Below are 13,354 nucleotides of genomic sequence, written 5' to 3'. Positions count from 1 at the left end.
TCTGCCTCACGTGGCTGCCAGCCCTCCCCTGCCAGCACCTGCTTCCCTCGGCACGTGCCCGTGTGCCGCTGGTGCTCTGGGTGCTGGGCTGCTCCTCGGGGACCCAAAGCCCCAAAGGCTTCCAGGCAGCAGGATGAGACCCAACGGGTGGAGAACTCAGGGCATGCAAAGACACTGCGGGCATCGCCCAGCCACTTGTGCCAGGGCAAAATGGGGTGGGAGGGGGGTTTGGTGCCCAGTGGGCATCGAGCCAGGCACGGGGTCCCTCACCAGGGGCCCGGGCAGAGCCTTGCCATGTGTGGGTCCTGTGCACACTCATGGGGGGGGATGAGCAAACACGAACTGAGACCACCAACCGTCCTCTCACTGAGAGATTGAGCTACAAAATACAAACCAGAACCTAAAAAAAAAAAAAAAAAGGGGAGGGAGGGTGGGGGATGAGTTTCCAGGATCCGAGTCCAAGAAACGTCTCAAAGGGATGAGCTTGGGATTGCAGTCAGCCTCATTTGCTAAATATACCCCGGACCTGACTCTGCCATCTGCCCCAGACCAGTTATCTGTCCCCAGTTTGCCCGGAGAAGGTGGCCACAGCCAGAGGAGTGTCCCACGGCGCTCCGCAGGCACCGTGCACCTCGAGCCGCTGCGGGAGAAGCAGCAACCGCGGCATTCACCGGGCAGAAGGTGGAATTGGAGGCAGCGGAGCCGGACGGGGATGCAGGAGCACCCACCGGGCACCGGCACACGGCCCCAGCGGCCCCGGCGCGGGCGCTACTCGCAGGCCAGCTTCCCGTCGAAGCTGGAGAGGGCGATGGCGAAGGCCTGCACGGCGCACAGCGGGTAGTTGTAGTCCATGGTGAAGGCATCGTCCGCCACGCGCCCGAACTGCATCACGATGTAGTCGGCTGGGGGAGAGAGGGCGAGCGGCTGGGGTGGCACCCCCACCCCCAGCCCACCCCGTGCCCAGGGTGCCCACGCACGCAGCAGCATCCCAAACCGCCCCCCCCACCCCCGGCTGGCCACGCTGCTATGCCTGTTACCAAAAAGCATCATTTTCCCATTGCATGGAACCACCTCGGCCCCCCCAGCACGCCCTCCCCGGGAGCCGCAGCCCCCCGAGGGACAAGGACCCCACTCGCCCCCCCCATGGGACCGCTGCTACCAGAGGGCGGGTGACAGGAAATCTGTAAAAATAACCAGGGGCCCCCGAGAGGTTTTTTCTGTCCCGTAACCCAACACCCCGGAGGCCAAGGGCTTCTGACTGCGCCGGACAGGTGACAAACGGCCGCGTCCGGTGGGGACAGAGCCACCGCCACCCCCAAGGGACTGTCCCCAAGGCACGGTGCGCCCCAGGGTGCACATGTGGGGTGTGTGCTGGGGGTGATGCTCTGGGGTGGCCTGGGCTGAGTGGGTGGCTGTAGCGTGATGGGGAGGGGGCTCAGCACCCCACAGGATTTGTCCTTGCCCTAATCTGCCTGGCAACAGGTGACCCGCGCGCTCCCTCTGCCGGCACCCAGGGCCAGCAGGCAGCTGCCTGCAGGGTGCCACATGCCCTGCCTGGCTTCAGCCCAGCTCCAGCGAGACCCCAAAGCCCCCATGCATGAAAAAACGAAGCCTCAGCAAAAAAAAGGGGGTGCTGGGGCCAGCCAGTGCTCCCCCACCATTGCCCCCCATCCCATCCTCCCATCCCCCCCCCATCCCATCCCATCCCCCCCATCCCATCCCATCCCATCCCCCCCATCCCATCCCATCCCATCCCACCCCCCCATCCCATCCCATCCCCCCCATCCCATCCCATCCCATCCCATCCCACCCCCCCATCCCATCCCATCCCATCCCCCCCATCCCATCCCATCCCCCCCATCCCATCCCATCCCATCCCATCCCATCCCATCCCCATCCCATCCCCATCCCATCCCATCCCCATCCCCATCCCATCCCATCCCCATCCCATCCCCTTCCCAGCTTACGGTCGCTGCCGTGAACAATCTGGAAGTTTTTGACGGAGGCGTGAGTGACCCGGCCGTGGAAGTTGAGGACGTAGGACTGGGTCTCATCATTCCACACCGGCGCCTTGTTGTGCAGTTCGATCACGTTGTCCATGTTTCTGTTCTGCCATCGCATCAGGAGGCCGTCGTTGTCCTGGGGAGGGCAAGAGGGGGGACAGTGGGGTTGGGGTGATCCCATCTGCAGCCCTGCCACCCCTGTGGCGTGCCCGGGGGGATGCTTCGGTAGCAGTACCCATCTGGGGGGCAGGATCCAGCACCGAGAAAAAAATACAGACAGCGCAACTCCCACCTCTCAGGGAGGTGACTTGAATTCCAGGGACACCTGACAGGTTTTCAGTGCCCCAAAATGGGTAAAATTCCGGGTGAATCCCAGCAAATCCAGTCCCCGAGGAGTTTCTCCCAGTCTGGCCCCGACTTACATTACGGGGCCGGATGGGCACCCTCTCATTGTCGGCGTTCATCCCCGGGATGATGACCGTCATTTTCCGGGGTCCTTTGAACCCTAAAACGTTGGTTTCCTGCAGGAGAAACCCCGTCCCTGAACCCAGTGACCCCCATGGGCTGCAGCCCCTCGACGGCGGCTGAGCAAGGGCTTGGGGATGGAACCAGCCCATCCTGCACCTCTGCAGCACCCTGGAGCATTGGCCCAGCAAAAGGGGTGCAGGTCAGGACCCCCTCACCACCTGCCTGGGGGGTCCCGGGGGGGCCCACATCTCTACTTACGTAGACCACGGCCGAGAGCTCCTGCCGCACGTTGGACCAGTCGGCGTTGGCCCTGTCGGGGTTCGCACCGTTGTCGAACACCGTAAACTTTGTGCCCATCAGGTTGGATCTGCAGACGAGGGTGGGAGCTGACCACAGCCAGTGCCACCGGGACCCCTCCCACCTGCCCTGTCCCCCCCACCCTCCAGGCACAGCCTCAGCTTTGCTCCAGCCGCAAAACCTACGTGCAGCCCCTGGCTAGCACTGTCCGTCCCACCCTTTCGCTGTTTGTTCGGGTCCAGGGCACCCCAAAATCGGGGTGCTATAGGGTGCTGCCGCCATGGGGACCCCCAGCATCGCGGCACAGCTGCCAGCGGTGCAGCAGGCCAAGACTTGCCGGGTGCCGTTTCTAGCTGTGACCTGCCTACCAGGAGGAACCAGATGAGCCTGTTTTCCCCTCCCGACCCCCCGACACTCCTCGGGTCAACCCAGCAGTGGGGAACGCCAAATTGAGCCTCCTGCCTGATCCAGCCATCGCTCAGGGCAACCCATGGAGCAGGAGGAGGGTGCTGCAGGAATGGGGTGCCACCAAAACAGGGTGCCACCTCCGCACCTACCTCAGTTTCCCGATGAAGTTCTCTCCCCCCCGTGACAGGTCGGTGGGGTCGATGGAGATGAGGTAGTTGGAGGTTTTGCTTTTCTTACGCTTCCTCCCGGCGAGGAGGAACACCTGGGAGGGCAGTGGGACCACGTGGGGAGGGGGCATTGCCATTGCCACAGCTGTCCCCAGCTCGCCACCCCGAAATACTCTCTGCACAAGGCTCGGGCCAACGGGTCACTGCCACGACCTTGCACAAGTGACGCGCGGAGTGAAGATGATCCTGAAGATACTGGCTGAGCGATGGGACAGGAGGGTCTGAGCCCAGCCCGGCGTCAGCGCGGCTCTCTGGCCGACGCTTGCTCATCATCCCAGGTACCATCAACACAGGGCATTTCCCAAGAGGAATTGCAGGGGAGGGGGGCAGCCCTGTCCAGGACCCACCGCCATGGTGGGATGCAGACAGGCATCCCCAAAAACCCCGAGGGTGCTCCTTGGGGTGGGTGTAGAGCCCCAGGGGTCTCCACGCCCCCACTCCTGCTCACCTTCTTGTCGTTATCCAAGTGGAGGTAATAGGTGGGGTAAAGCCCCCGGTCCATCCCCTTCTTGTCCCGCGTTACCCGGCACTTGACAGTCACTCCCTGGGGCGCCGGCCGCAGCACAAACTCCTCCAGGTTGTCCACCTCGATGACAGGTGACAGGGGCCTCTCCTCCTTCAGCTGCCACACGGGAGGGGATGGTGACCCCAAAGCCAAACCTGCCAAAAGCTCTCCTCCCCTCCCAGCTGATGGCTCCTTGCTCCCGGTTCCCCCCCAGGCTGTGGCTCTGCAGCTGGTGGCTTTGGGGACAGTGCTGCAGTGAGTCTCCCTGGGGGATGCTCCAGCCCCCCCAACCTGCCCTGGGGGGAAGAGCTGCTGCCCCCACCCCCTGAGGGGACCCCCATGGGTCTGAGGGTTTTTTGGTTGGGTTTTTTTTGTACCTTCTTTGACTTCTTCCCTTTCCCTTTCTTGTTGGAGTTTTTCTGCGGGGTCTCCGGGCTCTCCTCCTCGCTCTCGGCCGCTTTGGGAGGAGCTGCGGGCAGGAACGGGCAGGGGGACAGTGGAGGGAAGAGCCTGACCCCACCAAACCCCAAAACCGAGCTCGGCACAGACCCACACCAACACCATTGATCATAACCCCCTTCTCCATGGCCAGGCTCAGCCGCACCCCCACGAGCCCCTCCAGCACCCACCACCCTCCAACGCATTGCCAATGCCAGGCTCCCACCTTTTTTTTTTGATTTCTTCTCCCTCGGGGGGTCCCCGCCTGTCTGGAAGAGGGACGCCGGGTTTTTCTTCTTCTCCGACCTGATGGGTTTTGTGCTGGAGTCGGAATCATCCTCCTCGTCGCTGCTGGTGGTGGCTGGCGGGGGGGACATGGGGAGCACCGTCACGCAGCACCGGGTGCTGTTGGCTCAGGAAGATGCTGTGGGGCAGTGGGACGGGCTGCCACCCCCCCTGCTCACCCAGTACCTTTCTTCTTGCTTTTCTTCTCCTTTTTCTCCCCGTTCACCTGGAACATGGACATCTGCTCCTTCTTGGTGCTTTTGGCAGATTTGGCTTTGCCATCAGGGTCGCTTTTGTCTCCTGGGGGGACAGAGGAGCCGATGAGCGGCTGAACAGGGGGATGGGGACAGGCGGGGATGGGGACAGGGAGGTGGCAGGATGAGGGCAGCGGGAAAGGTGAGGGGGCGAATCCTCTGAAGCCCTGTGAGCCTCCCAGGACAACGAGGGCCCAGGGGCTGTCCCCTCATCCCAGCCAGGACAGATGCAGCCAGGACACCCCTGGTGCTCACCCTTCGGCTTCAGCTTCTTCTCCCTGCCCTCGCCCGAGGGGGGGTCTTTGGGAACCTTCTTCTTCAGCTTTTTTGGAGGGTCTTTATTCTCCACCTCTTCCTCCTCTTCTTCCTCCTCCGAGTCCTCAGCCGGCTCTGCCCGGAGGTGACACCACGGCATCAGCAGCGCGATGGCCTTTCGCATCGGGGACCCACCGCCTTGTGCTCCGGGAGCAGGGAACGTCCCTCGGCAGCGCAGGCACCCACCCCCCACCCCACCGCGGGGGTGCTGGGCCATGGGTGCTGGGCCATGGGTGCCCGGGCCAGCGGTGGTGGCCAGTGGCTTGTTGGCCACGTCCAGCGCCGGACACAGCGTGCAAAGTCACACTGCCATCTCGTGGCTGCAGCCCTGGGGGGATGAGCTGGGGGGAGGGGGGGTGGGGGGTGGGGGATGAGCCCCATCATTTTGCCCACCCCATCTTTTTCCTCCGGAAAGATGTCTGGGGAGCTGGTGGCACCAGCCAGCCAGCCACTGCCACGTTCCCAGGGAGCATGTCCCCAGCTCCGATCCCGACTCCCAGCCAGCGCCACGCGTGCAGGTCCCCCACCACATCCCCTTTGCTCCCCGGTGTGGGGATGGGCTTTGGCCAAAATCCCCCCACCCCACCCCCCGGCATGTGCAGAGCCCCTGAGACACCGGGAGCATCGGTGGCACCGGTGGGACATGGTGCATGGGGACACGAGATGCCCACAGAGGTGTGGGTGCTGCCCCCCCACCTTGCTGCTTCTTGGGGGCCTTGGCCACACGGGAGCGGGTGGCTGGGCTCTCCTTCTTCTTCCGAGGCTCCCTGGTGAGTTTGGGGTCCTTGTCACCCTCCTCCTCCCCCTTCTCCTCCTTCTTCTTCTTCAGCTTCTTCACCCCTGCACGTTTCAAGGGATGCCAGTGATGTTGAGCGCGGCGGCTGCAGGATTGTGGGGGGACCAGCATCTCCCCCCATTCCCATGGGATCAGGGGGAAGGTCTGTGCTTACCCTGTGCTGGGGCACGGGGCTCCTCCGCAGCCCCCGCCTCGCTCAGCTTCTTCACCCGCAGCCGCCGGGGCTTGGCCTCGGCCTCCAGCATCAGCTCCTGCCGCTTCTTCTTCACCTTCTGCCCCCGCGGCCGGTGCTGCGGAGCAGTGCCAGCCTTCAACCCCTTTTCCCTGGGCAGGGCAACCCCTGCTCAGACAGCACCAGCTGCTTTTCCAGAACAGCCGGGCTTTTCCCCAGCCCCGCGAGGGAACTGGGACCTGCTGCGGGGACAGGGATATGCTGGCATCTTCAGACGAGTGACTTACCATGGGGCAGCCGCCCAGCGAAGGCAGAGGGAGGAAAAGAGAAAGGGCTGTTAGACAGGTGGGAGAGCATCATTGCTGGGACAGCCAGCCCCACGCCAGCCCCGGGGACAAGGGACATGGTGCTGGCGCTGCCACAACACCATGGACCGTGCCGGTATGGAGACAAGCCACGCTGTGCCATAGGGACCCCGGCCAGGAGTCACCCTGGGCACCGAGGGGCATCCGAGGGGACCCGAGCTGGGACAGGGGACATGGGGATGGGCAGGCAGCCCAGCTCCGCACCTCCATCTCCACTTGTCCCCGCAAAAGGTCCCCGCCGGAGGCCAGGAGCTGCGGGGCCGTGCGGGATGGAGGTCAGTGGGAGCGGTAAAGCAGGGGGATTAGGCACAGCACACCTAATCCCGGTGAGCTGGGGCTATAAATAACCCCGATTTACCAAATGCGGAGAATGTGGGGCAGCAGTGGGCTCTGCCCAGGAGGTATTTGGGGAGGGGGTGGCAGCTTGGGACCATCAGAAAGGGATTTAAGCATATCCAGTTGCACCAAGGCACCCACCACCCGACAAAGCACCTTGCCCCTCGCAGGGGTGTCATCCCTCCCGGATGCCCCAGCGTGGCGGGGGAAGGTGTTTTGCAAGAGGGGATCCGGCTGGATCCCAGCAGGATCCCAGCATGGCAGATTTGGCCAAGGGGGAAACTGGGGGTCCCACAGCAGAACCAGGAACTGGCTGGTTTCTTCCATGTCATCAGCTCACACTGAAAAGCTCCTTCACATCCTTTAATCCCTTAAGCAGCTGGGGGGGAAGACAGTCCCTTGGTTCATTACTTAACGAAGCCTTTTGAGGAGGGGCTGCTAATTAAATTGGGTGGTTGATGAAATCACTGCTGAGACCCCTGGAAGGCTGGGTGGTACCCAAGGGCTGTGCTAAAACGCAGGGAGAGGGGTCTGGCCTTTGGGGTCACGGCTGGGGGAAAGTGAGTCACGGCTTAACTAAGAGGCTTAATTAAAGTGTTAATTAGGAACTGAGAGCCCACCTCATGGGGTGCTTCAGAGCATTGGAAAGAGGGTTTGGAAGGATGCACAAAGGAGCAGGGGGGGCTTTGTGGGATTCCCTCTACCCACCTGCTCTGGAGGGGGGTGGTCCCCAAAAGCTCATGCCCCCCTCTGGGCTGCAGCACCCCGATGGAGGAGCCTGTCCAGCCCCAGGTTGGTCTCGTGTGGGGCCCCAGGGTTTGGGGATCTCGGATGTCCCCAGCCCTTGGGGGCTGCCTGCAGCAGGGGATGGTGGCACTGGGGCTGGGGGGGGGAAGGATTTTTTCTCACCTGCTTGGGCTTGTGATGGGGGGTCCCTGGCTCCTCGCTGGGGCTGTGGGGCACAGAAAGCAAAGGGGTGAGGGGCTTTCAGCCCCCCGCAGCTCCTGGTAGGGCTGAGACCCTCCAGCTGAGCACGACCCCAATATTTGGCCGGGGGGAAAGGTCATTCATTTCATTTCATTTCATTTCATTTGCCTCCAGAAGCAGCTCCCCATCTCGGCTGGGTCAAGCTCAGCCAACAGCATCCTTCCTAGCAGGGAGCCCAGGGCTCTGCTTTGGCCAAGGGTGACAGCAACGAGGTTAATCTGGGGACACCCCCCCCCACCGAACGCATCTGCCCTCTGTAAACCCATGAGCATCATCACACTGAACCCCGGAGCCAAAAAGCTGATAAAACAGCTCATTAAATCCCATCTAAACTGAAAACAGGAGGAAAAGGAGCTGGAGGAGATGGGAACCCGATGGGGATGCCCAGCACATCGCCCACCCCACAGGTCGCATCCTGCCCCCCAGCACCCACCTGTCGGCAGCCCAGACCTCGCGCAGGATCTCAGTCTGCAGCGGCATGGCTCCCAGCCCAGCGTCGAGCAGGATGGTTCCCTCTGGCCTCTCCGGACCTCCTTCCCTCCTCCCGGCCACCGGGCACCGACCCCCGGCACTGCAGCCCCTGCCAGCCCGGGGCTGGATCCAGGGGCTCAGCCGCAGCCTCCCAGCATCGGCTCGGCCGCCTCCGTGAGCTCCTGCGGTGTGAGGAGGAGGAGGAGGAAGAGCAGGCGAAGGAGATGATTAACTTTTTATTTCTCCTGAAACTCGGTAATAGGATTTCAGGAGCTGCCAGCCAGGCCTGCTGGGAGAGCAGCTGGCAGGGCGGTAATCCGAGGAAAAGGGGGCTCTGTGGGAGCACCGGGGGGCACAGGGGGTCAGTCAGACCCCAGGTGCCTTTTGAGGGGTGTCTGGCTCCCTCCACACTGGGTGGGATCCCTGACATGGCAGGGCCACTCGCTCCAGCCCACCCCAGGCTGAGGAGCTGCCTGACCTCATTTAGGGTTACTCTCCCTGGATGTGCCTTTTTCCACCCAAAAATGTCGTCTTGGTGACAGAAAAGCAGGATTTGGGCTGGTTTGTGTGAGTTGTGCATGGGGAAAGCAGCATCCCCAGCTCCAGGTGCTAAGGGCTTCCCTATGGACCACTGCTCTGCTCCGAGCCCGATCCACGTCCCCAGGTCCCCTCGGGTGACACGTTTCGCACCCTGCACATCATTGCTCTCGCCTCGTTAACAGCACTTAATATTTAGCCGTTAATATTCCCCCGCAAAGGCCACCCATGGGTGCTCTCCAGCTGCAACGCCGGACAAGCCAAGTGTCCCCACCAGCCCCCCAGCCCTGCCCAGCCGTCGACACCCCAAAGCCCCCCGCCACCCCACGTCCCACCCGTGCCCAGTGCCACTAGATGGCATTTGAACACTGCACACCCGGGACCCACCAGCAGCGCCAAAGTTTCGACGCCTTCGGCACAAAATTCTCCCAGTTTCCCTTTAATCTCTAAACCGCATCTCATCACCTGCCCGAATTTAATTTCTTTTCCAAGGGTGAGAAAAGCACCGAGCCAAAATAAGCCCAAAATCTGCTTAAAAACGGGGGGGGGGGGGGGGGTGGAAAGGCCAGAAATTGCGAAGCAAGTTGGTGGTTTTTTTTCTGCAGAGGGTTGTTTCCTATGGAAAATGCGGTTTGGGCTGCCCCCAAATGATTTTTTTGCCCTGCCTGCAAGAAAAAAAAAAAGACGATTTTTTTGCAGAGCCCCTGTCTCCCAGCACCCTCCCCAGGCAGCACCCACAGGGATGCTTTGCTGGCCACGAGACACCCCGGGGGTGGTGTTAAAACCGGGGACACGGATGAGCAGCCACACGGCCACCGTGCCAGGAATGATCTGCTGCAGGTGGGAGATCAGACAGGCTGCAGAAATGGTGCTTCAGGTACCACCTGATGGACCAGAGAAGAGGAATTTGAACCAAATCTGGTTTATCCTCCCCAGATGGCCGGGGGAGGGGGAGGGTGTTAAGAGAGGGACGGGCAGACCCGCAGTCCCCGCTGGCACGGCTCTCTGCTCTCTACATCCTCAGCCAAGGGGCACAGGTACCTCCTCCCCCCATCCGGGTGCCCCCCAGGAAGCCCCCTCCCAAGGGGACATGCTAGCAAAAAAAACCCACCCAAACCACCAGGATAAACCCCCCCAGGCTGGAGGAACAGCTGAGACGCCCAAGTAGCATCCCCCAGCCAGGCATCTCCGAAGCCCTGGCTCTCCAGGGAACGACGGCGCTGATAAAAATGGACAGCATCAGGCCTTGAGGATGGCAATAATTCCTTAACGAACCCCTCGCTGGAGCTGGGGCATCTCCACCCAGAGGAGAGCACACCTGCGTGTCCCCCCGGCCACCCCCTTTGCTGAGCAGGACCCAGAGAAAAAGCACTTTTTTTTTTTCTTTCTTTTTTTTTTTTTTCTTTCAGTTGTTTATTTCCGAGCTCCAAACGGAGTATTACAAAGAACAGACAGGAAAAATAACAACCGGAAAGCTGTTCTCACACGGTAGTGACGGCATCCCTTTAGGATGGAGGAGAAGGATGGCCGAGGTGGCAGCAGCACCAGCATGGGGACACGATGCACCCCCAGCACACCCGGGTCCCCCCTCGCCACGAGCTGTAAACCCACGGTACCAGCTCAAACCATCGCTTGCTTCATGAACCACCACGCCAACCTTTTTTCCCCCCAGTACTGACTCCAAATAAGCAATAAAACTCCCAGTTCAAGACGGGAGCTGAGGGCTGGCACGCAGCCTGCGGACCCAGTGCCTGCGAGAGCGGAGCTGGACAGGCTTTGGCTCTCCAAGGAAACAGAGACCAGCTTCTCCAAAAGATAAAGTCCACCCCCCCACCCCCCCAAAAACAGCGCTTGAACGGTGAATTTCACCCCTGCGCTGACGGGTGCAGCGGAGGCGATGCAGGTCCTCACCCTCACGCCTGGCTCCGCATCACAACCCCTTCGGCCGCAGGCGAGGACCCACCAGGAGAGAAAACCAATTTCCCCCCCCACCCCAGTGGACACCCACGGGTGAGAAAGCCACCGAGCGCTCCAGGGTGCTGGGTCCCTGTGAGCCAGCTCTGTGCTCCGGCAGCCCACCGTGCTGGTGCCGGTGCTGGCACTGGTGCGGTGCAGTGTGGCCGTGTGCCAGATACAACCGCAGGCAGCACCGCAGCGTACCAGGAGCATCTCCCACATCCCAGCTCATCTCGGAGGACCCGGGATGCTGCGCCGCCAGCTGGCACAAAGCCGAGGGAGCTGGGACGAGCTGTCTACGGAAACCTCCCAAGAGCCAAGAGTTTCAATTTTTATTATTTTTTTTTTTCTCTCTCTCTCTCTTTCTCTCCACTTAAAAGCTATTTGTTCCACGTGCGGTGGTCCCACGGCGTCCCGCCGCTCCCACTCTGCCCCCGAGCGTGCCCAGGGCAGTGAGACAGGGTTCGTTTTTCTTCGCGAGGCGCTTTTTGCTTCCACAATCACACAAACTGTAACAAGCTTTACAAGAAAACACTGGCGAGTCCCGAGGTCTGGCAGCAACCTTTTTCTGCACGGGCCAAGGGCAGGAGGCTCTCCCTTCCCCTCCTCCTCCGTCATACGTGTCCTTCAGCATCGTGAGTTTTCGGTCCCTTTTCACAAGCTGCTTTCTCCACTGCTTTTTCGACCCCAGTTTTGCTAGCTGCTTCCTGCAAAACAGCAGATAAAGCACATGGAAACAGGAGGAGGAAGGAGCAGGCAGGCGGCAGCGATGCCGGGGATGGGTACGGGTGGGCAGAATTCCCCCCCCCTTGGCTCCCCCGCTGCCTATCAACCGCTGCAGCTCACACCGCAGGCTCCCGTTTGCTTGGCTCAGCGAGCTCTGGGGGAAGGTACAGGAAGGATGCGACCACCTCGAGGGGACAGAGTGAGCCTGGATGGATGGATGGAAGGATGGATGGATGGATGGATGCAGGGGCACAGAGAGGGACCAGGAGGTGAGGGACCAGCATCGGATAGAGGCACAGCACCAAGCCATAGGTGCAGCCCGTACATGCAGTCTGGCGGGTGCAGGAGGAGTGCTGAGGCACCTGAAAGCCTTTAACCTGCTCCAGCAGCGACTCTCCCCATCACACCCGCGGTGCCAGCAGCCGGCGCGGCTCCGCTCCCTGCCCCGGGCCGGTTACCCCGGCACGCTGCTCCCCAGGGTCTGCACCGCTCACTTAGTCCATAGCCCCAACCTCCAGGCAGGGGTTCAGGAGGGATTATACTAAAAATGACCCAGGCAGGCGGCTTGCAAAGCCATGTCCTCTCCCGTTACAGTACACTGGGTTTTGTTCAGAGGAATTCTGGACGCGAGCCTGTTACGAGACAGCGATCCCCCCGTACCAGCAGAGCAGCAGGCTATTGCCTTACCAGCTGCAGGAAATCCATACTATCGTGTCTCAAAATACCCTTGGCCTTGCCAGAGACAGGATGACATTTCATTTTGCCCGTGACCAGGAGGTCATCCAGAGTCACTAGCTGGGAACAGCAAAATGCAGTACAAATGCCAACACTGTTATCAGCCCTCAGGAGCTCGCACCGCAAATACTCTGAGTTGATGGCTGAGCATCTGACGGCAGCCTCTGCGTAAGAGGGGCCAAGAAAGAAACCACTTCTTCCCACTGCAGCAGGCTCTGTCCCTCCATCCTCAACCTGACCTATAATTTAATAACTTCATGAATTTAAATACGTTCCATTTAACCCAGCTCCTCTCATCACAAACCTGCCAAGCATCCCTCAGCGCAGCCTGCCAAATGGCCAAACCCAGGCAACACGCACCTTTGCATCCCTCTCCGCAAACTTTGTGAACATGTTGGCGTAGATCCTCCGGTCCCGCTCATTGTGCTCCTTCGTTTTCTTCTGGCAGACGGAGATCTGTGATTTTGCCGCTTTGTTCTGTGGATTCACTTCCAGCACTTTTTGAAAGTCACATTTTGCCAGCTCAAACTCGTTCATCAATAACCTGGCTTCGCCTCTCCGGTACAAGCCCTTCTCGTTGTCCTGGTCCAGTCCCAGTGCCTGGAAACACACCGGTCCCCCCGTTAGCAACCTGGGGCTTCCAGAAAAGATCCCCCTGTGGTCAAAGCCTTGTTAAATCTGCTGAAATTAGGACAAGGTGGCTCCAAGTCTCCAGACCACTTGCATCTTGCTCAACAAAAATTGACCCGTCTCCATCAGCAGTTGGCAGGTCATTAATATAGTTTAGTTAATTCTCCTTGCTTAAAATCCCCCTGAGTGTGGCAGAGTTGGGGGGAGACAAACCCACAGACAAGAACTCAGGTGTAAATGTTAAAGCCCAGAGGAGCGTGGGGAGCTCAGAGCCAAGGGAGCTGACGGATCAAACACGCTTTGGTCTCCCTGCTTTAGCAGTGACATTATTTTCCTCTAGCAAAAGCTACATATGCTTTAGTAAATTTTTTTGTAAAATAAATGTACTTTTTTTGTAAAAAAATACTGATTTTTTTGGTAAAAAATTTTTTTTACATACTTTT

The 13,354-nt window shown here is 60.4% G+C and overlaps 2 protein-coding genes across 7 annotated transcripts in view; both read right to left on the bottom strand.

Annotated features, from left to right (window-relative positions):
• Positions 1-423: 423 nt before the first annotated feature.
• Positions 424-8,537, bottom strand: TULP1 (TUB like protein 1). Of its 3 annotated transcripts, XM_055728084.1 has the most exons (14): positions 8,290-8,537; positions 7,779-7,821; positions 6,151-6,268; positions 5,897-6,040; positions 5,141-5,275; positions 4,818-4,931; positions 4,573-4,707; positions 4,286-4,377; positions 3,852-4,025; positions 3,326-3,438; positions 2,730-2,838; positions 2,426-2,524; positions 1,968-2,139; positions 424-902 (listed from the first exon to the last, which is right to left on the bottom strand). In XM_055728084.1, exons 1-14 carry the CDS (start codon positions 8,334-8,336, stop codon positions 769-771), a joined length of 1,629 nt encoding a protein of 542 aa, XP_055584059.1. In that variant the 5' UTR covers positions 8,337-8,537; the 3' UTR covers positions 424-768. The 3 variants fall into 3 exon arrangements, with proteins under 3 accessions (XP_055584059.1, XP_055584061.1, XP_055584060.1); XM_055728086.1 differs by lacking the exons at positions 7,779-7,821; positions 8,290-8,537 and adding an exon at positions 6,738-7,750; XM_055728085.1 differs by lacking the exons at positions 7,779-7,821; positions 8,290-8,537 and adding an exon at positions 6,456-6,730 and having other exon boundaries at positions 6,151-6,286.
• A 2,600-nt stretch (positions 8,538-11,137) lies between these two features.
• Positions 11,138-13,354, bottom strand: part of FKBP5 (FKBP prolyl isomerase 5) — a 28,753-nt gene continuing 26,536 nt past the window's right edge. For all 4 annotated transcript variants that reach the window (XM_055728096.1, XM_055728097.1, XM_055728095.1 and 1 more), the window contains 2 exons: positions 12,642-12,881; positions 11,138-11,527 (listed from right to left, as the gene is read on the bottom strand). In XM_055728096.1, coding sequence (XP_055584071.1) covers positions 11,435-11,527; positions 12,642-12,881 — 333 coding nt within the window. In that variant the 3' untranslated portion in view covers positions 11,138-11,434. The remainder of the gene's footprint in view (positions 11,528-12,641; positions 12,882-13,354) is intronic.

The sequence above is a fragment of the Falco cherrug genome, chromosome 16 (assembly GCF_023634085.1).
Source record: "Falco cherrug isolate bFalChe1 chromosome 16, bFalChe1.pri, whole genome shotgun sequence".
NCBI classification, from domain to species: domain Eukaryota; kingdom Metazoa; phylum Chordata; class Aves; order Falconiformes; family Falconidae; genus Falco; species Falco cherrug.
Note: the sequence above shows the minus strand (reverse complement) of the source record. Positions and strands in the feature narration are given on the sequence as shown.